At 37.1% G+C, this 24,350-nt stretch overlaps 5 protein-coding genes across 5 annotated transcripts; 3 read left to right on the top strand and 2 right to left on the bottom strand.

Moving 5' to 3' along the window:
- The first annotated feature begins 264 nt into the window (after positions 1 to 264).
- On the top strand, positions 265 to 1,937 carry LOC113498127 (cytochrome c oxidase assembly protein COX11, mitochondrial). Its single transcript, XM_026878067.1, has 4 exons — positions 265 to 637; positions 975 to 1,130; positions 1,287 to 1,454; positions 1,543 to 1,937. The coding sequence occupies exons 1-4, from the start codon at positions 401 to 403 to the stop codon at positions 1,687 to 1,689; spliced, it is 708 nt and encodes a 235-aa protein (XP_026733868.1). The 5' UTR covers positions 265 to 400; the 3' UTR covers positions 1,690 to 1,937.
- A 95-nt stretch (positions 1,938 to 2,032) lies between these two features.
- LOC113498117 (tektin-3-like) lies at positions 2,033 to 5,460 on the bottom strand. The gene is made up of 11 exons (XM_026878057.1): positions 5,352 to 5,460; positions 5,043 to 5,182; positions 4,400 to 4,651; positions 4,187 to 4,277; positions 3,928 to 4,069; positions 3,605 to 3,702; positions 3,401 to 3,520; positions 3,128 to 3,260; positions 2,834 to 2,964; positions 2,484 to 2,638; positions 2,033 to 2,327 (listed from the first exon to the last, which is right to left on the bottom strand). The coding sequence occupies exons 1-11, from the start codon at positions 5,376 to 5,378 to the stop codon at positions 2,117 to 2,119; spliced, it is 1,500 nt and encodes a 499-aa protein (XP_026733858.1). The 5' UTR covers positions 5,379 to 5,460; the 3' UTR covers positions 2,033 to 2,116.
- Positions 5,461 to 5,816: 356 nt separating this feature from the next.
- LOC113498104 (cytosolic Fe-S cluster assembly factor NUBP1 homolog) lies at positions 5,817 to 11,324 on the top strand. The gene is made up of 9 exons (XM_026878033.1): positions 5,817 to 5,996; positions 6,084 to 6,164; positions 7,194 to 7,354; positions 8,983 to 9,084; positions 9,383 to 9,473; positions 9,764 to 9,835; positions 10,203 to 10,396; positions 10,780 to 10,966; positions 11,053 to 11,324. Exons 1-9 carry the CDS (start codon positions 5,966 to 5,968, stop codon positions 11,085 to 11,087), a joined length of 954 nt encoding a protein of 317 aa, XP_026733834.1. The 5' UTR covers positions 5,817 to 5,965; the 3' UTR covers positions 11,088 to 11,324.
- A 300-nt stretch (positions 11,325 to 11,624) lies between these two features.
- LOC113498105 (FAD-linked sulfhydryl oxidase ALR) lies at positions 11,625 to 13,358 on the top strand. The gene is made up of 3 exons (XM_026878046.1): positions 11,625 to 11,973; positions 12,289 to 12,482; positions 12,599 to 13,358. Exons 1-3 carry the CDS (start codon positions 11,863 to 11,865, stop codon positions 12,759 to 12,761), a joined length of 468 nt encoding a protein of 155 aa, XP_026733847.1. The 5' UTR covers positions 11,625 to 11,862; the 3' UTR covers positions 12,762 to 13,358.
- A 283-nt stretch (positions 13,359 to 13,641) lies between these two features.
- On the bottom strand, positions 13,642 to 24,254 carry LOC113498098 (histone-lysine N-methyltransferase E(z)). Its single transcript, XM_026878019.1, has 17 exons — positions 24,023 to 24,254; positions 23,587 to 23,770; positions 23,148 to 23,363; positions 22,246 to 22,388; positions 21,897 to 21,962; positions 21,517 to 21,680; positions 19,574 to 19,737; positions 18,017 to 18,117; positions 17,703 to 17,823; positions 16,654 to 16,749; positions 16,386 to 16,516; positions 16,000 to 16,148; positions 15,617 to 15,723; positions 14,996 to 15,170; positions 14,605 to 14,795; positions 14,234 to 14,399; positions 13,642 to 14,062 (listed from the first exon to the last, which is right to left on the bottom strand). Exons 1-17 carry the CDS (start codon positions 24,095 to 24,097, stop codon positions 14,002 to 14,004), a joined length of 2,310 nt encoding a protein of 769 aa, XP_026733820.1. The 5' UTR covers positions 24,098 to 24,254; the 3' UTR covers positions 13,642 to 14,001.
- Between the last annotated feature and the right edge of the window lie 96 nt (positions 24,255 to 24,350).

Below are 24,350 nucleotides of genomic sequence, written 5' to 3'. Positions count from 1 at the left end.
ATTATAGTTTTAAAAATTCGCACTATAGTATTCTGCCTAAGAAGTTTGGACACTTTACACTTTGTGCAGAGCCACGGAACATCTTAAGGTTAGTTTTTTTTATTATCCAAGTAATAGATTTATTACTGCTGATTCAATTTGAGCATTTATTCGTTAAAATGTAAACATAATGTTACCAGCTGCAGCTGGCACCTACAACGCCAGTAAATAGGAACGGATCAGATGGACTCGTATTTACAAATCGCTTTTTGACATTGACAGAATCTTACCATTGTCTGCCTTGTCAGTCGTCACGAGCAGAATGTTTTGTAAGAATTGGTTTGCAATCGGAAAATGATAATATAATCTACTATCTATAATTTGTGTAGTTAATAGAAAATAATAAAGAATAACCTTCGAAATGAACCGTCTAGTGTGGATGAATCGCTGTTATGTCAATACATTTAAAAATAATCATGTTATAAATTCACCGCTATTTGCTCCTAAGAGACCAATACATCCTAATATATTTATTATTCGAGGAGCTCATGACCAGAAACACAAAATCAGATCAACTCTAAACTATATGATAGCGGTTGGTGTTATGACAGTAGGTTTAAGTTATGCCGCCGTACCACTTTACAGGATATTTTGTCAGGTAAGCTAAAGATAACCTAGGCATGTTAGATAATAACACTAGTAGTCATAAAATAATGAAAAACTATCAATCATTAATCTACACTTTATGCGAAGAAGTCGCAAACAAGCCATTTGCTTTAGGCATACATACTCATAATTATAATTATTAATGATTTGGTAGGTGGTAGGGCATATTTTTTTACAACTGTTATAAAAGTAAGATTGTTATCTTATAATAACACAAAATCTTGGTTTACTATAAGGATCACCCCAAATATTAAATTGATTGTTTGTATTTAATTGAAATATATTAATCAAGTAAGAAATTGTAATAAATGTTAATTGATTTGTTTCAGGCATACAGTTATGGTGGAACAACTGGCTTAGTCGAGCCCAACAATAATGTGAGCACTATGACAGCAATAAAAACCAGGCCAATCAAGATCAGGTTTAATGCTGACACTGCATCCTCTATGCAGTGGAACTTCAAACCACAACAGCTTGACATGACTGTGAGTGTTGCTGACTTACCACTGTGATATTCATGCAATGTATATAAAGGTCCCTAACAATTTAAAACTTTTAGATTTTTACTAGAATAGAATCTTTTGACTGAAAGACATTACTAGCTAATGGCTAATGCTTAATCTTAAAATATCCCATTTTAGGTAGTACCTGGCGAAACAGCTCTAGCATTCTATACAGCTTTGAACCCAACAAACAAGCCGGTCACTGGTATTAGCACATACAACGTGGTCCCCTTTGAGGCTGGCCAGTATTTCAACAAGATACAGTGTTTCTGTTTTGAGGAACAGCAACTGAACCCACATGAGAAGGTAAAGTTTAATCATCTTTAGTCTTTGATTAATAATGAATTGTTTTTCCAGTCACTCCTTGCTTATTTAACAATGTTATTTTTTTCAGGTGGACATGCCAGTATTCTTTTACATTGACCCTGAGTTCAATGATGATCCTAAGATGGAGTTTGTGGATGAAATAGTTTTATCCTATACATTCTTTGAGGCTAAAGAAGGCATGAAGCTTCCAGTACCCACTTATGTTAGGCAATAAATGTTTGAATAATGTTATAGTCATCAAATCAAGCTACACTAACTTGCTTAACACACTTATTGGGCTCTAATGCGATGAAGGTGGATGAAGGATTATGTGAGGCTTTGTTCAATACAAATTCCAATCACATTTTAAAACTACATAGATTAAAATGCAAGGTAGTGTAGAGCTTTGTACAGAGTCTTGTTAAGTTTTGTTATTTAAATAGATGAGAGCTAGCATCTCAATGATGTTAGTGTTAATTTTTATTGGAATTTTTATTTCGATTCGATTTTTACCCACAACCATAATTTACCCTTTTATGATTGTCAAAATTGATCTATTGGCCAAAAAAAGACAAAAATAAATAAAAGCAGTTGTATTTAATAAAGTTTATTGCATAATACAGTGGAGTTACACAATAGTTGAGATGGTTGAGGGAGAGTGCCTAGGCCTTGATGGCGGCGGTGACGGGGTACCCGCGGCGCAGGCCCATGCACTGGTCGCGGTCGATGAACAGCGTGGTGGTCTTGTTCCGCAGCTCGGCCTCCAGGCCGGCGCGCACGCCCAGCAGCGTCTGGTGCGTGCCCTCCGCCGTCGCGATCTTAGAGCGAAGCGTCTCCATCGTCTCCTGCAGGTCGCACACCTCCTTCACCAGCCTAAACATCGACATTAGCTTTCAAAATCGTATTGTTAGAAAACATTATTTTAGGGGAATAAAAAAAACGTTTGCTATGTTTAAAACAGCCCTATCTACTCTATCGACTGGATAGAGTAGATACATATTATTCCAAGACTACAAACTGCATTAGTACCTGTTCTGTGCCTCGTCACGGCACTTCTCCAGATGCGGCCGGTTAGTCCTGGCCTGCAGACGCGTGTGAGCGACTTTCATCGGCTGCAGCTTGTCCTCGATGGCCTTGTTCAGCAACTCCAAAGTCTTCTCGATATCGAAGATCTCTTGTTGAATCTGTAAACAAGATTTTAGGTACCTTTAATTCGCACTTAATTATTATTTTTACATTAATCTTCGGCAAGCAGGATCTTAAGATGCAAGTAAATACGTTTGTATTCTTGCACTTGCATCCTAACAAGTCTCAAAATTCTTTTGAACCATGTTATAAAGTATAGTACCTACCTATATCTAAATATATATTATATATACCTTGTGCAGATGTAATTGCAACTTGTTCTTGATCTCGATGGTCTCCGCGATGCGCCGCGTGAACGCACTGTTCGAGTTACTCCATTGGTCCCAGATCTCCGTCGCAGAAACGTTGATCAAATTTTCAGTGTCTGTTAAGTAAAAAATAATTAAACAAGTAAAAAAAGAATTGCTTTACGGTTTTGCTCCATAGGAATGACATTATAGAATTGCGGAAACAGCTCCTAATAAAGGTTTCGAAAGTGCCTTTAAATAGTCTTATTGAAATAATCGAAGAAGTATGGGCTGTCTGACCGGACAGCATCTGCACGGCCTTGGCCCGCTCGGACTGCGAGCGCTGCAGCGTGGCGGCGGACGCGGCCGCCCAGCGCGCCGTGTCGCACACCGTGGGGTCGTAGCGCTCGATGCCCGCGTAGAACTGCAGGCCCTGCGGATCCACAACACAACCTATTACTACTACACACAAATCACACATGAATCTTTTGTCAATGGCTTTAGTAAAGCTGTGCAGTGAAAAATGTATGTTAACTAGTGTAGGTTTGTTCATTATGGATCTGGTCTCCCTACCTTTGAGAAGTTGTTGAGCTGATGGCACATGGAGTCAATACCAAGTGCGTATTCCTTGTTGCGCATATCAGTTTCCAACTCGTGTTGCGTCGCACGGCAGTTCTTCGATTGTTGCCGTACCTACAATGAACCGATGCCCCATAGGACTTAATTAGTTATGAGTCTTTCCTTGCCTTACAATAAATGACTCCTTATACACCATACCTTCTCAAGCATATTTCGGAATTTATCCTGACACTCGCGCAGTATGGCGACCTCTTTAAGCAGGGACTGTTCCACGGCGTCGTGGACTTGCTCCAAACCTGATGACACATAGTATGTCATCCGTGGGATTCAAAGAAAACATTGAGCATTGAGCGTTCTTACAGTATTAATGTGTTGAGTTCTAAATGACGGCAAATGGTTAACTAGTCAGGATGTTCGAAGGCTCGAAAGGCTCTCAAAATGGTGGCCAAAACCCTAAATAACTATGTTTAAGGATTTGCTTACTTCAGTGTATGTTATGAGTGATAAAATAAAGACGTTACCCTGTCGCTTCTCCCTGTGGTAGAGACATTCCTGCACAATATGCAGCGGGCCCTCGATGCCGGCGATAGCTCGCTCCAGCTGCCTACGGGTGTCATTCAACTTTTCGCACGTCGACACTAGACGCTCCATTTCTATAGACACCTATACACCGCAATTATGGACAATTTATTTGATTAAAAAAAATCTTAAATCATTAGCAACTTCACTTTCCGTCTTCAGAAATGACCTAAGTTGTATAAATGGGAGTCGTATGTTCACCTCATTCCTCCAAAACGTAGTGTCAGTGATTCGTTCCCCGATCCTCCTGCCTGAATCCCTCTGTCCCTGTGTGCCGATTTCATCGGTTTCCCTGTAATACTCAATTGATATTATCACATTCTGGTAAATTAAAAATATGGTGGCGATATGCAGCAATTATTAGGGTAACAATATACATAATTATCAGCTAGGAGGCACACTAAATTAGCCCACCTTAACATCCTCATGATATCATTCCTGACTCGCTCAGAAAAGTTCCTCTTGGCGTCGGACTCATTGTAGTTCTTGATGCTGTTCTGGTTCCACTCGTACTGCGTGTACCGGGTGTAGAGAGCGGCGCGGGCCGCGTGCTCGGGGCTGCGGTCGAAGCCCGTCACCAGGTTGGGGAAGCGGAGCGGCTCGGCTGCCATCCCCGCCGGCGTGTAGCACGGGTCTACCATCGTGTTCGTGATGGGCTGAGATGGCCTGCGTAACAACATTATTGTAATATATAATACCCTATGATTCTAAGCCTGCAATCCATTTAATCATCTAAACTTGCCAAAGGACGGCCACGAAAGAAGTGCCTGGATAATGAGGATGTAATACACTTCGTTTGCTGCATCTCGCAAAGGTAATGTTGGACGTCCTCAGAGTGATGATATGCGCAAGATGTCTAGCAAGAGCTGGATGCAAGCAGCCGAAGATAGACCTCAATGGCTCGTAATTCAGGAATCATATGTGCGGCAGTGGACGAATATGGGCTGATGATCATGATGAAGAGGATACGACCAAGAAGATAAATCTGTCAATCTAGTCGCAATCTAAAAGATTTCCTAGTTTACTCTCGTATCTTGCAGTCTTGATTAAAACTTACATAGGAGTCACTTCGATCTCCTCGTAGCCCATGATGGGCCTCCACGGATGTTTCTTGGGAGAGTGGAAGCAGTAGCCCACTTGCGGAGGCACGCTTGGTGCTCCCGCTATCTCCTTCACCGGACTCCATTGTTGGAGTTGCTACAAGTATATAAATGTGAAATGTTGAAGAATATGAGTGACAGGTGACCATTTCAGCAATGATGGATTTTTGGGTTAACGTGGTTAGTTTAGAACGAAAACTGATCGCAGCTATATGGATTATGTACATTAAAACCCAAATTACAAGACCAGAAATTCAACAATTTACCGTGCACATGGAGACTTCCTTAGCCATTATTATGAGATTTCAGTAACCGTGGGAAAGAATGTGTTTTATGAAATTATTATATTGTTAAATTTAGAAACATTTATTAAAAAGAAAAAATTAATTCAAAATTGAAAATTTTCGTGCCTTAAAACTAGACAACATAACAAAAAATATTTTTCTGAACTTGTCAAACTGAACTACGTTCATAAAGTGAATCAAATTTTCGCTATATTCATATCTCCAAAATATTCTCAATGTTGTAAATATAAGGTGAACAAACCCCAAGGAAGATTTCATCCTTAATTTCAGGCAAAAAAATATAATAACATTATATTTTATCGTTGTTTAATTTTAGTTAATCCTAAGAATAAAAAAAACGAAGACCAAATGGCGAATGAACGCACAACAGGCTCTCCAACATAACCACTAAAGAAACAGTCCTGTCAAGTCATTTGTGTCAATTCATTGACATATGACATCTTATGTCAAAATAATAAATTTGCACTTTGCTGTGCGGAACGTATGACTATGTATGTAATCTAGACGATATTGAGTTAATTTTAATAACGTCGAGCCAAGTGTATCAAGTGTTAAACAATTACCTTTATTATAAAATGAGTGCGGTGCCTGAGAACGCTCCACAACGTGAGTAAAGTAGTATTTAATAACCTCTGTTACATTGTTTATGAAATTGGATTTTGTTGATTAAATAATGTTATTGTTTCTGTACAGATTGCCCTGGCACTCAAAGTGAAGATGCAGGAAAGGTCTCCGCATGCGCTGGTTGCCCAAACCAGAATATTTGCGCTTCAGGTTAGTAATAAAGTAAATATTTCAATACAATACTATTTAACATTGCATCAGTTATTTGCACAGTTTTATTTGATTTTCAGTATTATTTATTTGTATTTAGAGTATTTAGACTACTTTAAAAGTCGTTGACGATACCATACAAGGGTTTACTACTAAAAAAGTCTAATAACCTGAGAAAATCCTTTGGCTGAACTTCTAAATATTTTTACAAATTCTATGAATTATTTTACACATTTGAGTTTGGAAATCTCTTGTTAAGTACACAAGTGTAGTATTATTGTTTCACAACAACATGATAACTAAATCCAATACATCATCATTAAAAAGTATAACTCTGAGTGTATACTTATCAGTATTATCTTGTGGATTAGGAACAAATATGAAGTATATATAAAACTTTTTTATCTCTAGTGATATTCTAGTTTTCAATGCTTTTAAAAGCTTAACACATGCTTAACATATGGCATTAATCCTATATTAGTACAAGCACCATTTTGAGCATTTTCAAGATATTAATTCATGGGTTGTGACCATTTGATAAAATCAAGAAAATATGCTCATATACATGACAGTATATGTGTTTTGTATATGAACATCTGAAACAATAACTATTACCGTAAAAATCTTGATCTTTGATAACAAAATACAATAAAGTAAGCAGCATGAAAATCTAGAAAGATTAGATATCATAAGAGTTATGGATCATAAATATTCAGCAAATCCTAATCAATAACTCCGATGTTATTCTGGTATTCAGACTGAATTTACTATTGTTTTTTTTTCTCAAATAGAAAAAAACATGCGGTTAAAATGCAAATGTTTAGAATAGTTATAAGTGTAAAGAAAATGTTGAACATAGATTTATTTTTTATGTTTTATTACATGAAATACTAATTGATGTTCAACTGTTCTACTTCCTGATCATCTAAATTCCTTACTCAAGCATCACTGTGGTAACTGATACTAGTAGGTAATTCTTAAAACAAAACAAATTTTAAGAAATTACTTAAACAAAAAGTTTTTGAACAGGTGCAGCAGCTGGTCCTGACCCAGCTATACAAATAATAAGAGAGCGCCTATCAAATGTGAAGCACAAGATTCTGATCCTGTCTGGTAAAGGTGGAGTAGGCAAGAGCACTGTGACTTCCCTCCTTGGACATGCCTTGGCTGCAAGGAACCCAGAAGTCAATGTAAGTGATTTATACTTGTGAGTTTAGTTAATTGTAACTAATTTCATTCCAATATTTGTTTATACAAATAACTAAGGCCCCATTTGGACAATACGAGAAATATCGCGCAAGTTGCAATACATTGCTGTACCCTGGTATTGCGATACCCCAGCAGCGCGGCTGCACAATGTATTGCAACTCGCATAGTATTACTCGAATCGTCTAAATGCGCCCAAACTATTAGGAACTTTAAATTATTTAATTTCCTGCAATCCTATTTTCTTCTTATCACATTTATTTAACAGCAGTAACACTTCAGCCTATTTTATGAGAGTTCACCCTGCTATAACCCTTTCTCATTATTTAGAAGCTGGACGTATATCTCGTGAAACCAGTTAAATGCGATGTCAATGCACTTTCAAGCATTGATATGACTTCTTATCACTTTGTCTGATAGAAGACTAGGGTCAAATCTCGTTAATGCTGACTTTTTTTCGATGATTAAGGATATAGAAACATATTTTTAATGGTTTTAATTACACTGCGTTTTTATGAACCAAAGCCTAAAACAAATTAGTTTGGTAGGTATAGAGATTTATTCATTTCAGCAAATTATGATTAATAGAATAAGTACACCCTCGTACTTTCACACAATGTTAGTACGTAATTAATCTCTTATGCGATTGAGGCGGAACTATCGTTTATCATTATTGCCTATTTAACTCAATTTCACAGAAATCAATCAACACTACTGAAAGTTCCCGCCAGTTATTAAAGTCACTTTTAACATTACCCTATTATATCTTGACCGGCGCTCGTATGCGTTTCCAAAGTCCATTTTAGGGACTAAAGATAAATGTTTTCCTTTTCGAACTGAGCACTGGAAACACGTGTATTGATTCCAAAGGTATGAACGCAAAGATTTCGCAACGGGTCGGCCAGACAGTGGTACCGCCTGGTACAACCTTCGTGGCGTCCTATATAGGTCAGGTTTTATAGGCTAAGTTATTACGGTAATGCATAAGTAGCTTTACACACGTTTGTTTATATACCATTTATGTAATCTGATATGTAGACGATTTTGAGGTATTCGCGATTCTGTGAGAATGTCCGCTTAATACCCTTGCAGCTTTGTGAAGTAAGATACCCAATTTTGTTTCGCATATTCTAAAAGAAAAACCAATATTTAACACAACTAATAATTAATAGTTCCATAGTAACTGACTGCATCAGTGCACGATAGCCGAGTATCTGTTCCTGTGCACAAAGTACGGACTTAACCTAAAAGATGTCCTAGATAAAAAAAGCGGGATGAAAAATATATATTATTCAATTCTCAGACCTACCAAATATGTACACAAATTTTCATAAGAATCGGTCGAGCTGTTTTGGAGGAGTTAAATTTCGTACACCGTGAGGCGCGAATTTTATATCCGAGATTTTATCGCATAAACAAAAAATCTGCAACTTGAAACTGATAAATGTCACTTATAGTTATACGTTATTTTTAATGATTAAATAAATAAAATATGCGTAGGTATCCAGTATTGCACAGAAATTTATGGGACGGTCGGTGTACCGGGACGGTGAATTAGTTTTTTTTGTCTAATGTCCTTGTGTTGTTGCTGTAACTATCCCTTTTCCTCCAGGTTGGTATTCTGGATGCGGATATCTGCGGGCCGAGCCAGCCGCGAGTGCTCGGCGTGAGAGGCGAACAGGTGCACAACTCGGGCTCAGGATGGTCGCCAGTTGTAAGTACACTACGATACGAAAAGTATATGAACTCACTACCAAAACGATTAGGGCTAAAATATTAAAACAACATTTTCTTTCAAGACGAAAGTGCATCTTAAAGACTCTCTTATAAGATTCATTTTCGTTCGTGTCAATGATTAAAATAAATTCTCTTCGAAGATCCTAACTTGTGTTAATCACATCCAAATTTAATTTTAAAACCAAAGATATTTTTTTTTTGGGAATGATACTTGAACAATTTATACAAATACATCCTTATATGTATTGTGTACTATACTTCCATATTTTTTACAGTATGTATCAGACAATCTGTCGCTAATGTCGATCGGCTTTCTACTGGGCAGTCCAGATGACGCGGTTATATGGAGGGGGCCTAAGAAAAATGGTCAGTAATATGTATTACATGTATATATATTACACAAGCTTTTCGCCCGCGTCGAGGTCGGTTATATCGCGTTTCCAAGAGAACTCTTCAAAAGTCCGGGATAAAAACTATCCTATGTTCTTTCTCAAGTTCAACTCTATCTCTGTACCAAATTTCATTAAAATCAGTTCAGTGGTTTAGACGTGAAAGCGTAACAGACAGACAGACAGAATTACTTTCGCAATTATAATATTAGTAGGGATTCCTATACCTCTAAATATGCTTCCCTCTAATATCAGAATTACTTTCAGGTATGATCAAGCAGTTCTTAAGTGAAGTGGATTGGGGAGATCTCGATTACTTGCTAATAGACACGCCACCAGGTGGGTACCGAACCGGTTTCATATCATACTGTTAATGTAATGTCATAGTTTTAGAGTTTTAAATTCGTGAAGAAATTAAAAAAAGCGATAACAAACCAATTACTCTAATTCTTTACCTCTAATCTAAGCAACGGCTCCAAATATCTTGAACTAGGGTATAGTTCTAATCTCTTCAATATATTCCAGTCCTAATACTGATCTCAGCATCATTGATCCAAATTATATAGTTTACTTTCTTAATTATACTAAAATAGCAATTTTAATCATTGAAAGAAAACAACGGGGGCGAAACTGTGATTCAAACTTTTGGAGTGGAATTTATTATTTTTCAAACATTTTTAACACCTCTTCTCGTCTGACTACGCAGGCACATCGGACGAGCACCTATCCGCAGTGCAGTACCTGTCCAACGCGGGTCTCGACGGCGCGGTAGTAGTGACCACGCCGCAGGAGGTGGCGCTGCTGGACGTCCGCAAGGAGCTGCACTTCTGTAAGAAGGTCGGGGTCAAGGTCATCGGCGTGCTGGAGAACATGTCGCTCTTCGTATGCCCTAACTGCAAGGTGAGACAAACTTATGTTATGGGTAGAGTGGGATATAATGTTCTTTTTTCTTCTGTGAGAATTTAAGTAATATGTACATAATACATAGTTCACTATGTGATGATGATCTGATGTATACAAATATTATATACAATGTTCTATATAACATTTGTAGGACGCATTTTCCAATAACTTAACTCCTGTCAGAGTGAATGTTAGTAAACACAATCAAAAGAACACATTCTTCACATATCAAAAATATATTTTAATTTGGGTCGCTGATGATGACTGGTATGCCTAAACAAAGATCTGTTAACCACAGCAACTATTCCTTTCTATATGAGTTTTAACGGCAGCATAGTGAATCCCTAACGCATTATCATAACATATTTCTTGTTTTATAGACTCGTAGTGAAATATTCCCGGCGACGACGGGCGGGGCATCACAGATGTGTTCAGAGTTGTCTCTCCCGCTGTTGGGCAGTTTGCCGCTCGACCCTATCCTGGCGCGCTGCTGCGACGACGGCCGCGACTTCCTGCAGGAACTGCCCAGCTCACCCGCTGTCATAGCGCTGCGCTCCATAGTAGACAGTCAGTACACCTTATATGGTAAAAAAACAAATACAACCTATTAGATTCCATTATATTATTTTATGCATTTTACGCTTCTGTTTCAGAAATTGTGGCAACATGCGATAAGAATTCGAGTTGAAACAAGAAGTGGACATAGATGCCTTATAAGATGAAGATAATATAAAATCTGTATTATAAATCCTATGTATGTTTATGACCTAGTCAATTTTATTGTTCAATTGTGTTATTAATGGATTGGCTCAGTGTCAGGACTGCTAAGATAAGTGTACTTACGATGTGTAAAGTGACCACCTTATACAACTAAATAACTATGTACTGAATCTATTGGTTACAAATATATCATGTTCGTTAAATATTACGTCGTTTCAATTCACAGGATAACTTCAGGAAAAGGCCTATGAAATGCTTACACAGGGACTCAGATTCATCCCCAAGAGCCTTTTTGAGAATTTCTAAAATGTGATATCAAAGTTAATCCGCCCGTGATCTATGTTATCTTCCAAACATGAGAATGATATTAAATTAACAAGTAGTTAACTCAATTATTATTAATTTTAAAAGGAGCAAATTAAATAGCATTTATACCCTAATTATTGTTTGCCTCATTTACTAGTAATTTTGAGATGAATATTTTCTATAATTGCAACACTAATGAAAATGTCAACTTCACGTGCCAAAGTGACAGCTAAAGCTGATGAAAAATATCACAAAAACCGGCGAATTTAATACACATATATATTCAAGAATTGTTCGTTTATCACAGCAGTGTACTTAACTTGTTAACCGAAACGAAGAAGAGCTTCTGTAATGTAGTTTTTTTACGTCATATTGGCTTCAATATTGCACAATAATACGATTTATTACATGGGCGAAAAGAGTCCACTGCCACAAATATGCCTTCTCATCGGTCTGACGACGAGGATAAGCCGTGCAGGGCATGTTCAGACTTCAAGACCTGGGCTAAAGGTCAGAATAAAGTGACATTCACATCGCCTAACAAACCGGTGAGGTTATGTTTCATAATATTTAGAAGTTTCTAGTCACTGTGACCCTGCATAATCCAATCCTATAGAAGGCCCTTGCAAGTCCCTCCTCTCTAGTAACACTGCTTAGATCTAAATTTATGTTTTGTTGCTATGGTAATATGTGTAAAATATACTTCTAGCAACAGCTGATTGTCAATAATTGTAAACAAATAAAAAGTTCAATTCAGGTTTTATAATAACATGAACTCCATTCTTAAATAAGTTTAATTAATAAATTTTAAACGTGTAGTGTTATATGTAAGTGTATAATATTATTATGATACTGTTTTGTAGCAACATCCGCGTCCAAAGGACTGTCCGCTAGACAAAGATGAGATTGGCAGGTCGACATGGGGGTTCCTGCACTCTATGGCGTCATACTTCCCTGATAAACCTACCAAAAAGCAGTCAGAGGACATGGCAAGGTTCTTCAATATCTTTGCACAATTTTACCCTTGTGAACCATGTGCAATTGACTTTCAAGAAGAGTAAGTACTTGAGTTTACAATGTCAACTTTATAATTCCACTAAAATACCAGGGCTATACATGAACTACTTGCCTTATTTATACACAGGAATAGTAATGATTATTGTATTTTTTCAGCTTGAAACGCCATCCACCAAAGACAAGCAGTGGGACAGCATTAGCAAGATGGCTTTGTGAGCGTCACAACACAGTTAATAAAAAGCTCGGCAAGCCTGTGTTTGACTGCAGTAAGGTGCATGAGAGGTGGCGAGATGGATGGAAGGATGGCTCTTGTGATTAACAAATACAGTTTCACAGAAAGTGATGAATATTGATCAGAAGTGTTGTACTACTTGATGTGACATTCTTATAAATATTATTAATGTCAGGCTCTTTGGCCTTAGTGATGTACAACTTATATTTTTTACACTAAGACAAGTCAAACTAGCAAGATCCTAACTGGAATGTTAATTTTTGAAATGAAGCTTTTCCTTGTGTTATAATATATAATAAATTGATGTAAGATGCAGTTTTTAGTTATAAATCTTTATTGCCATAATCACAGAAATTACTAAGAAGTCATAACTTGCAGGACTTGCTGTGTATTTATTGTGTAGTGCACCTTATTGAACATATTTGCCATTTTGTTTATGGAACCTAGTTAGAAAACCTGAGTGGGCTCAGAGCCTCGTTTAACAGAGTTGTAAGTTATATTAGTTCAGTGTTTTAGTTACAATGTGATCAATTGTTATATTGTATGTAGTATTGAAGCAACTTGTGATTTTCATTAGACATTAGCTCAAATGAGTTTTGTACAATTTTGTATATGTGTGTAAAAGTGTACCTACTGTTGTTACTAATTATTGTTTTTAATATAAATGATACTCTATTGAGCCTATACTGTGTTTTATTTGGTTTTTATATAATTTTAATGTTTTACCATATACCTGTTCAGTGGTTTAATCAATGTTATCTTTTAAATGATATAGTGAACTAGTTTCATGTAATATCTTATCAAAATTGTATGCTTACAGTAATCTTATCTGTACTTTCTGTTGGATCATCAGTATTTGCTGTAAACATATTGCTTTGTTAGTTCATCACAGAATCATTTTTTGAAAATGATGTGATGCCTAATTGTGTTCTATATTAATGTCCTTAGGAGAAATAATATAACTGCATTCAAATATTTAAAAAGTATATTGTAAAAAAATGGAAATGAGTTCATATCTTCTAATACTTTAACATTAACAGATTCAAGATAGATTATTGCTTAGCGACATCAACTTATCAAGCTTACAATGCATTATTAACTACATCAGACTAACAATTTAACTGCATTTCATTTGAATATTCCATTGCATAATAGAAAATGTCTGCCTCAGACAAAACATAAAGGAGTTAAGCTCTCTTATACATTTCAGTTAACAATCACTTTTTTTATTAGTGTTACAGTTCGTCAAGGTTCAAGTTCATGATAGTGCAATCAGAGAGGATTCTCAATACACGCCTCCTCATCAGACACACTATTTGGGTTGCTCTCATAAGAATTCCATTTCCCTTTCTATGCCGACGAATTTGAGTTGCTCAGTTGGACCATATCTGAAAAAATACATGATAATATTAAATAAATATTTATATTGAATACAATAGAGTACTCATACAATTTTACCTGTGACGATGCAGAGGCAAGAAATTAGAAAAGCAAGGAATTAACAATTAACCATGACTGGATCTACTTTAAATATTGTAATTACGTAACAATAGTGTTACCTGTAGTCAAAGAACAGTTCCTCTCCGGGCTGGATGGCGCGCTTGGCGAAGATGCCGATGCGGTGATCTCCGTTCACCATCATCACCTTCGCGTAGCAGTTCGGGTTGATGGAGTGGTTCGCGAATCTGATCTTGTTGCCTTTACGAGTTGCGTCCACGACGAAATCTGAGAGAGAAAATATATTTGAATATCCCACTACATCATTCTTACTGATTTGGTGACCTCATGGCGGCTCATGAGAGAGACCAGTGGAAGAAGAGTGAGAACGCCTTTCAATATTTATTAATTTGGAAATAAGTTAAAAATATTTTAATGACATGTTTTTTCTTATATATATATTCATTAATATATTAAGTATTGTATAACTGACCGTTGTTGAGATTGAAGAGGAAGGAGCACATGTACTTGTCGTAGACCTTCCCTCGGCGGTCGGCCTCGTCCTGCGAGATGATCTCGCCGCAGTACTCCGAGATGAACTCGTTCTTGTGAGCCGCGTCCTTCAGGAAGATGCCCCAGCCCGCCACGTCGCTCGGAGCCAGCAGCAGGTGCTTGTGTAAGCCTCTGGTGTGCATTACAAGGAAAATATTTTAAATATATTGCCGTGTAGAAGGTATTGTTAAATGTGGCTGTTGCAATAAGCTTTGTGAAAACTAATTTCACGGTGTGAGTGAAGCTTACGCTGCATGCGAGCAGCGACAGCGCGTCGTGAGTGTTGGCAGCATTGGTCGGTGAAAGCGTGTGGAAGTGGTCGCGCGTGTTACCTCTGCACGGACACGTTCTTGCAGTAGAGGCTGTGCGGCGCGCGCGGCGCCAGCGGCGAGTCGGCGCCGCACGCCGAGCACAGGTCGGGGTCGCACTCGCGCACGCCCAGGTAGCACGGGCACTGCTTGGTGTTGCACTGCGCCTTGCAGCGGCAGCCCGGGAAGCGGTTCTGGCCTGCAGCCGAGAGCGACACGGTGAGGTACACAACACAACACGAAATAATCAAATACCATCCCTGCTTCTTACACACGACGTATCGCATTGCACTTCAGGTGTCAGACTCTTTTATCGTTCAGTTAACCATTTATCAAAGGATACTGCCAATGGCGAAACTTTAAGTTTTTGGGAGATAAATATAATGTGTAAAACTATGCACATAAGTAAAGCGAATTATTATAAACATACACAAGACAACCAAAACCTAAATACGTATGGGACGTACACGAAGAACGCTGGAGTCGACATTTCCTATCTGACTACCCTGAAAAGAAATATCGAAACAAACTCATATTTTAAAATCAATCAATTATAACCTTCCAGCAAGCTCAATCAACCATTTTAATTAATTAAAAATACATCTTACTATTCTTTTACATTTAGTTTAATACAATTCAACTTACAATCACTGCTGCACTGACAGAATTTCTCGCAGAAGTTTTGCGACTGCAGACACGGACACATATTGTCGCACGGCTGGTTGGGGTGATCACACGGCGTGTAGTTGTAACTGTGATAGGTACAAAATACAATACTTTTATATACAAGACTAAATCTTTAGAACTAATTTCATGTGCAGACAACACACGTAATAAATAAAAATATTACCAAACTGTAATTTATATTTTAAACACCATATAACATTATTCGAAAACAGTTTATTCAAGTGAATGGTTAAAAATGTTTTGCACATACATGTGAAGATGTGAAAAAAATCGAGCTTAGGCACAACTAATCCCTTTAATAATTTAACAAATACTGTATTATGGATATTAAGCTATCTTACACATGATGTGAGGCGGAGTCCTTCTTGAGTTGTATCTTGCGGCAGTGTACGGACCAGAGGCGATGCTTCTTCTTCTTCTTGCGCGGCGGCGTCAGCTCGGCCTCCACGCGACACTCCTCCTGCCCCGTGTTGATCCAGTACGTGTATACCTGCGGAGAAATAGATGCTATCAATACCATATTATGCCCTTTTGGTAGTGTAAGAATTCATAGAATAAACTGCAGTAATACGCCATTTTTATAGCAACACAAATCCACTACAGGAATGGTTTTGTTGTAGGTTTATCTAAATGTCGTTTATGTAAAAGTTGTTGAATTGACAATTGCTAGGATGACTTTGCAACCTTTATAATAGTCTACATATACCTGTGTTTTATTAGTACTTACTTGCTGGCAAGTTTTGGAGAGCATGACCTGAGCGATGGCGCAGTAGTTGGAGGGAAACACCTTATGCAGAGCTCTAAATAGTGACTGATCGGAGCCCGTCCACTCTGATTGCACGTCACCTACTGTTAGACCTGGAAATAATGTCTGTGTATTCGTCTTCATAACTTAAGCCAACGGTCACGGTAAAATAGTACAATAATCTGTTCTAGTTCAAGGAGTTAGTCATAATGCCTAAATATTAATCGGTTATTAAATTCTTTAAACTTACCAAGTGCACTGTAAGTTGGTTCCGTGGACCCGTCGGCGCCAGTCTTCAACTGGCCATTTGTGCTCCAGTTACTATTGCTTGAGTTACTGTTGCTACCTAAGAACCAAGCACTTATTATTCATGTATCTTTCTAAACAAAACGATTCTGTTGATAATGCTAATATTAGATCCCAAATGAAACTAGTCTGCCTGTTTGTTGTTTTCACGACTAAACAGCTGAAAAGGATTTAATGAAAATAACCAGAGATGTAAAAGGCCTCATTCTTGTGATAGGGAGTTAATATTAAATGGAAAATCGAGTTGAATAGAAAATGGTCGAGTTATATGACATGCAAGGTAATAAATAATAAGAGAATGTTGTTTTAACGTTTATCTGTGAGGAAAGTGTCATTAGGCATGACAGTGAGTAGTTTGTAGGCCGGCGGCGTTAAGGCCCTGAGTATCGGAGAGCTGAGCGCGGCCGCCGCCCGCCTGCCCGCCGCCGCCGCGGGTACTACGGGGGAGTAGGAGAATGTACAGGGTCACACGGTATAGGATACTTTAAGCTCTAATAAACATTTGTATGTTTCGTTTTTGTTATTTATTCTTAGTTGTGATAGAGAAAGCATGAGCCTTCACCAGCCGCATAGTAATGTGAATTATGAAGAAGTTACAAAACAAAAGTCATGCATGGAACTATGGAAGTGTTTATAGTACAGTTTTGCAGTGGCGAACTATAAAGGAAGGAGCTTGACGTTAGTAGAATTTCGAAATTCGAAGTCAAGTCAGCAGTCGAATTGATATTTGTGCAAGCTGATTTGTATTCGTAACATTTCCACTTGACGTCAAGTCGCAAGACGCAAGTCGACTCGACGTTCATATCAAATTCGAGATTGGTAGCATGTCGATTTGTCGTTCGAAACATCTTCAAGCTTCCCATCTTTTTTCGGACTTGTCGATATTTTAACAAGTCTATTTGGCTTTACGCATTTGACAGCATGGCACCTAAGGGCGACAGCCGTCATTTGGCTGCGTGTCCTAGTTGCAGACGTGCATGCAGAGTGCGTTACCCTTGTGGAAGCGGTTGCTGTCGTTGCTGTCCTCTGACGAGGCGTCGTTGGGCGAGTCCATGTTGCGCGCGCCCTCGCCGCCCGCCAGCGCCTCGCGCGCCAGCTGCTCGCGCATGCCCTCCTGCACACACGCACATACGTATGACGAATGTCGACGAAAATATCTTCAAATACCATGTAGAATCAAATTAAAACTACGCTTTTATTACAGAACTAATTTTTAGTTCAAAATTGTTAAGATTAAAAATAAAGACTGCTCTAGAAATTATATAAAGTGAGCCAAATAAAACAATAGATATGTGAATCAGACTTACCAGAAGCATGTAGCAGCTGGACCCGCACGGTTCACTGAAGGACTTTAGGTCCGGCCCCTTCCTCTTAGTTAAATTAGGCCCCGGGTGACATGCTTGTAAACCTGCCATCATGTCAATATAGCTTTACATTACTGTGTAAATTGTTAAAAATATAATTATTTATTTTTTGGATTGTTTTGTGTTAAAATGATTTCAAAGCTTGATGAATATTAATGTCAATTTAAATGTATAAAAAATTTACTATGAAAGAGGGGCTGTCAAAATAATTGTGTTGAATTTAAGAAAGGAATCATTAGAAAAAAACTATAGAACTTAGATATTATCACAGCATTTTATTTTCCTAAATGTTTTGTGATATTTAATTAAGGTGATTTTAAGGTGTTGGGTGTTATAATCTAGTACATAAATGGATAGCATAATATGATATGAGATAAGCAAATAATACATATGTTTAATGGATAGAGATAATTAAGGACAGTACACAGAAGGATTTTAAATCATACATGGAATCAGCTTGCGTAATAATTGGATACAGCAACTTTAAGAGTATATTATATTAAGAGTATATGACAAAATAATAATGACAAACAAAAGCGATTTTACTGCAAAGTAATCTTGGGAATGCCGCTAGAGATGTATTACATGATTAAATATTTTATTATTCAACTTGAAATAAAACTATTTAATACAATCGTTCTTATAACTGGTTGACTATTTATTTAATAAAAATACAAATTGTTAATGTTACATCTCTAGTCAGCACATTCAATTTCGAATACACTCGATTATTGAATCGGTATGAGCAAGATAACAGCGTAAATAATAATAATATCGATGGTGTATGGTTGTCTGTACGGCCTTACCTGCCGTTTGACATCCTGACGGCCAAACAGAATAACAAATACTAATCAGCCCTATATAAACACATCTACTTATATACTACTTATATAGTTAATAGCTACTGTTAATAAGCAGATATTCTCAAAGGAATTTAGAGAGCAATTTTTTGTATTACATTATACTTAAGTTGGTGTAACTCACTCAAATTGTTCTAGGACTACATTGCTCTCCACTCAAAAGGGTGAACTTATTTTTTCAGATAATAATAGTACTTTATTTCCTATATAATGAATTCCCTACTATATAATAGTATGTTAATTCATTTAAAAAGAGCCCTTAACTATACTGTTACACTAGACTCGCAAGACAATGATCATGTTACACAAATGGTTGGTTGTGAGACCCTTGTGATTCTCAAAAAATTATTTCTTTTCAATAAATTTAGGTTTAAACACATAAATCAATTATCTCAAATCTCAATTAAAAAAGTTTAAGAAGTTCTCAGACAAATAATGGCTGTATTTGTCTAATCAAAAATTTCATCCAAGGTTAAAGAACAACAAACAAAGAATAAAACCCATTCATCAAAAAGAGGAAATAACAATAAGACTTTAAAACCACCCTTTAGTTGTAACATGATCATGCCAAAATCCTCTAGTATAACAAATAGTCAAATGGGTAGATAAACATCACAGGACAAGTATATGTATGACTCACGGTGCAGGAAGCAGTCGTACTTGAAGCAGCGGCGGCAGAACAGCGTGTGGAAGGAGTGCATGGTCTGGTCGCGCGACACCGACTCGGCCAGCGGACCGTCGATGTTGGGAGTGCACTCCGGCGGGAGGGCGTTCGGGTCGCTGCGGGACGTCAGCTCGATGTATCTGAGCGGGGAGGGGGTGGGATTACAATATTATAGCAACAATCTATTCAAAATTTAAACGTTTGAGTTTATTTTAACTTTACTCAAGTGAGTCGTACTTTAACAGGTTACTAAACAGTACAAGAAAATTTTGAAGCTAATCACCCTATGATCAACATAACTCTGCATGTTTGCCATAATTTAAGGACTTGTTTAGCACGACACTCTTTTCTTTCCATAAGGACTCCCGCAATAAGAAATTTAACCATTACGTCGCAAGGGGTTTCATAATCATTCAAGTCACATGCACAAAGACACCCAGAAATATCTTACGCGAGGAAGGAAACCACGCCACGCGGTGCGCCTTATTCCTGACGTCCGACCCGTTCCGGCTAATTGTAACTACCCTACGCAGTTTTAATTTCCCAACAACTACAAACTTACTTCAAAAAGTGGTGGTTACCAGTGGCGAAGGGTGAATTTTCTGAGAAGGGAAGCCGGACCAAAAAAAAACCTTACCTTGCTTGTGATGCGTGAATTCTAGTTATTATGGCTTGTATCTTATATCTTGTACGATGAATTTTCTTTAGCATTCTTATTATGAACTACATGCGTATTAGCAAAAAATGTTTCTATCCTATGATTTCCGAAATCATGCAATGATAAACAACTACGGATATGTTTTTCGGTCTGAACATGTTTTTAGATGAATTTGTAAGATCATTAATATCATTAAATCCCGTGTGGCTCCATAAGCTGTTAGAATCTGAGCATAACAAGCAAGGAAAACAAAACATTTTATTTAATTTACAATTTCCCGTGAGCCAAGGATACTTGTTGTAAAAAGAACTATTAAAATGTTTGAAAAACCCATCGCGTCGTTTATAATAAAATAATCATGTCAGGGCGAGCACGGCCTAAATGAATTACGTGCTTTTTATTTTCAAAACTCAACTTTGAAAAGGATATTTCCTCAGTCAACAAATAATCTGTCAGGCAGCATTCTACGTTCACTAATGCCGCCATGCTATCGAAGTTACTCTATTATAACATATTACTACTTAAATAACAATGCTTCTATTAAAACTACAAACTAAAACAACTTACCTAAATACCTGCGTGAAATAGACGACTACCAAACAATATAACTAAACTGCACCACACTGCAATAACACGACACAAAACTATCACTAATTCACTCTTGTTTACACTAATTTACTCAAATAAATAAATTTCAACAATAGTACATGACCAATTCTAAATTATTATACTAATATCGAATGAAATGCAAATGGTCTGGTGAAAAAAATATAAAGTTTGACAGATAAATGACCGCGAACCAAAAGTGAAAAGAAACTATCATTCTATCCCGTTCCGGCGGACAACGAAGTTCGGTATCATTCTATCTCGTTCTGGCGTATCACTCCGTCCCTATAACTCGAAAAATTGCGGCTTCCCTAGCTCCTAAGATTGGCACGCTTTGTGACGTCAAGGTCACGATCGGTGCAATAGAAACTTTGTACTGGATTCCTGTTTCGCCTTACGAGTTACCTTAGTCCTTACTAACGACGACCAAATGTGCGTGAGCGGGATTTATTGCGCGGTGTATAATGGTAGGCGGATTTTTTTAATAGTTATTTATAAAAGCAATTTTATTGTTATATCAGTACTATAACTTCGTAAATTATTAATTTGTTTCAATGATAATGAAAAATAATAGACACTAGTATTTTCTATATTTCGAAAGGGAAGCCGGTAGGAATCGAGTTGTATGGAGCCTTCGCCACTGGTGGTTACTTACTTTTCTCTAAGCTCTTGAGCAGTGCCTTTGTCAGGGAACTGTATGCTGATCGCCTGGAATATGGTGAAGATAGGGAATTGCTTGTCATTGATCACTTTCTCATCTTTTTTGACATCATCCTTTTCTTTTTCCTTCTCTTTATCCTTTTCTTTGCTTGTATCTTTCTGTAATTGGCAACAGAAGTATGTATTATTATCTTTTGTAAAAATGTTTCCTAGAATCCATTGTTGCTAGAACTATTAAACAGTCAACTGTCTAAAGATTTTAATTAGGGTTGTCAACAACCTCACCTATAGTTTAATATAATATGGTACAGAGCTGTCATACTTAGTGCATAATACATATACTACAGCTGTTTTATAATGTGTAAGCTTATTTACCTCTTTATCTTCTTTAGAGTTCCTTGCCTCCTTCCCTCTTAACTCTGCAGCCACTTTTTCTTTAACCTAGCAAACAACAATGCATGCAGCAAATTTATCTCCACCACAAGTATCTGCTCTCCCTCCCAAGCCTTTGTCGTAACTCTGGGTTAAATTGAGCTTTAAAATCTTCAAATATAAGGATAGACTTTTAGACCTAATTTGGACAATTATTTATTTACATTAAGGATTTTAACCAAAGTGTAGTGGGTCTGAAACTAGGCAGACAATACGCGCTACGCACGGATCGCGTGAGTTATCATTATCAATCAACGACAATACAGAAAGATCATCATTGTAAATACATTACCTCTTTTTCCTTCTCTTCTTTAGAGTTTCTCGCTTCCCTGTCCTTTCTCTCCTCAGCCACTTCTTCTTTTGTCTGGTAAGTCATCAAAGCATGCACCAAATCCACAAATAACTGGTCATCAATAAAACCTCCTTCTTTGTCACCTAAACAAGTATCACAGTTTATGATTATTAAAAATCTTTTTAAATCAATTATTTTGTGGCACATTTTATTTATATTGAAGAATAAAGATAAACCTTAGTCTGTCTTGTGACTTGTTTGATTTTTTTTATTATTGTCACTCAGCCTTGCAGGGTATGTAATCTTGGGATACTTATTATATTAATAGGATGATTTCATGAATGTGTGTGAATTAAAACTAAAATAGTGAATAATACTTAAGAAGCACGACAAGCATGACTGTGATAGCAGAGGCTTGTGAGGTGTTCAGAAATATTGCAGCTGTATAAAGCATTTCATAAACTAATATTTTTTTTGTTTAAACTATCTTTTTCTCCATTCATGCTGGGTTTGGATGCCAGCTTAATTAGATTCAACTGAATACTTAAATTTACCAGCAAATTTGCTATGTGATATTCACAATAGTAAATTTTACTTCATGATTGTTTCATCCCTTGTTAATATAATTTGTCCATATTTTCATGGAACATCTATAATACTTCGATGGAAAATAGTAGTAATAGAAAATATAAACTGATTTTATTACAATCTTATAAACCTAATATTCTATTAAAAGCTATAATGTGTGCTCCACACACCAATGTGTATTATATTCATGTTTGTAGTCTTTATACAGAGCCATTACCAAAAAACATTAATACATTATTTGTATTGCAGACAAAATTTTGTTAGTAAATGGCCATGTCCAAAGACAATAGAGGTATGATGTTAAGCAGATGTACCATGCACTTTCCCGTCGTAGTTCTTTATGAGCTCCTCGATGAATGTACCGTCCTGATCCAGGACCTCGTCCCCCATGTACGGAATGTTGTGGAGTACTGTCTCATCCTCAACCATGAAGTTCTTCTGTGTCGGAGCCCATGTGTACATTGTTGGTATTGGGTTGACTGAGTTTATTATGCGTATTGGAACTTGCTGGGTTGTGACAACACCTGAAGCTGTAAGGGTAAACAATATTGATTGTCAAAATTTAACATGTTATTGAATGTCATATTTTCTATTAATTTGTAATACTATTGTCAAATCTACTGTAAATCACTACTTGATCAACAGTGATCAACTAGGGCCATAATAGACTATGAGAATCTATTATACAGTCACCCAAAGCTATTACAATGAGGTACTAAGATAATTAATACTATCTTCTTGATAAGAACTTACCATCTGTATAAGAAACTTCAGCTCTCTTCATGAAGTTTTCATGATTGGGGGTAGGTGCAGGTGGGGGCCAGTACGGCTTCCTAGGTCTGTCATTGTTCTGTGTGTCCCGAGCCTCAACCGATTCCGACATTAGTCTCAAGTTGCGCGCCCATGCCACTTTCACTTCGTCTGCGCGTTTGAAACGCTGGAAACCAAAATACGTGATGTTTACTTTGGGGAAATTATGTGTATATATTATGTTTATGTATCAATATGATTGCAAGTCTTAGTAACGTGCCGGGTTAAAATATGGGTTTATGATGAATTAACCAACTTATTTTGTAGTTTGTGGGGTACGCAACATAATAAACTGACTTTTGAGTACAAATAAAATAGACTTGTTTTTAACGAATATAACATAAACACTATAAATAAAGATAATCATATCGTGTCGAACCTTTACTTGACGAAGCCTCATGTATTCTGACTTCACACGCTTCTTCCATTCTGCTGACACTTTTGATTTACTCATGAGCGTTAATAATGCTTTATAGCAAGTCCGTGTTTGTAAAACTATATGAAAAACGGGTTCAATAGGAACAACTTATGAATCAAAGCAATATTTTCCAACTCTCAAGTTCCCACCAAACCGGTAAGGTATCTTTCATTGTGATTTGTGTTGCAAACGTCAAACAGTAAAACTAATCATAGACAACCTATGACAAGATATTGCTGTACCCGACAGAGTCCATTATGGTTCTGTATTATTATATTTTTAGACCTTC

The sequence above is a fragment of the Trichoplusia ni genome, chromosome 1 (genome assembly GCF_003590095.1).
Source record: "Trichoplusia ni isolate ovarian cell line Hi5 chromosome 1, tn1, whole genome shotgun sequence".
Taxonomy (NCBI): domain Eukaryota; kingdom Metazoa; phylum Arthropoda; class Insecta; order Lepidoptera; family Noctuidae; genus Trichoplusia; species Trichoplusia ni.
This window is presented reverse-complemented; position numbering and strand designations above follow the sequence as displayed.

Excerpts from the sequence above, each read along its gene's own strand:
- LOC113498127 (XM_026878067.1), top strand. The coding sequence starts at position 401 with ATGAACCGTCTAGTGTGGATGAATCGCTGTTATGTCAATACATTTAAA. Across the intron at positions 1,131-1,286 it reads CACAACAGCTTGACATGACT|GTAGTACCTGGCGAAACAGC; the intron begins GTGAGTGTTGCT and ends ATCCCATTTTAG. Across the intron at positions 1,455-1,542 it reads AACTGAACCCACATGAGAAG|GTGGACATGCCAGTATTCTT; the intron begins GTAAAGTTTAAT and ends TATTTTTTTCAG.
- LOC113498117 (XM_026878057.1), bottom strand. The coding sequence starts at position 5,378 with ATGGCTAAGGAAGTCTCCATGTGCACG. Across the intron at positions 4,278-4,399 it reads GATATCATGAGGATGTTAAG|GGAAACCGATGAAATCGGCA; the intron begins GTGGGCTAATTT and ends TGAGTATTACAG. Across the intron at positions 2,328-2,483 it reads CGTGACGAGGCACAGAACAG|GCTGGTGAAGGAGGTGTGCG; the intron begins GTACTAATGCAG and ends GTCGATGTTTAG.
- LOC113498104 (XM_026878033.1), top strand. The coding sequence starts at position 5,966 with ATGAGTGCGGTGCCTGAGAACGCTCCACAAC. Across the intron at positions 6,165-7,193 it reads CCAGAATATTTGCGCTTCAG|GTGCAGCAGCTGGTCCTGAC; the intron begins GTTAGTAATAAA and ends GTTTTTGAACAG. Across the intron at positions 10,397-10,779 it reads TCGTATGCCCTAACTGCAAG|ACTCGTAGTGAAATATTCCC; the intron begins GTGAGACAAACT and ends CTTGTTTTATAG.
- LOC113498105 (XM_026878046.1), top strand. The coding sequence starts at position 11,863 with ATGCCTTCTCATCGGTCTGACGACGAGGATAAGCCGTGCAGGGCATGT. Across the intron at positions 11,974-12,288 it reads TCACATCGCCTAACAAACCG|CAACATCCGCGTCCAAAGGA; the intron begins GTGAGGTTATGT and ends ACTGTTTTGTAG. Across the intron at positions 12,483-12,598 it reads GCAATTGACTTTCAAGAAGA|CTTGAAACGCCATCCACCAA; the intron begins GTAAGTACTTGA and ends GTATTTTTTCAG.
- LOC113498098 (XM_026878019.1), bottom strand. The coding sequence starts at position 24,097 with ATGAGTAAATCAAAAGTGTCAGCAGAATGGAAGAAGCGTGTGAAGTCA. Across the intron at positions 23,364-23,586 it reads TGAAGTTTCTTATACAGATG|CTTCAGGTGTTGTCACAACC; the intron begins GTAAGTTCTTAT and ends TTACCCTTACAG. Across the intron at positions 15,171-15,616 it reads CTGTCAGTGCAGCAGTGATT|GCCAGAACCGCTTCCCGGGC; the intron begins GTAAGTTGAATT and ends TCTCGGCTGCAG.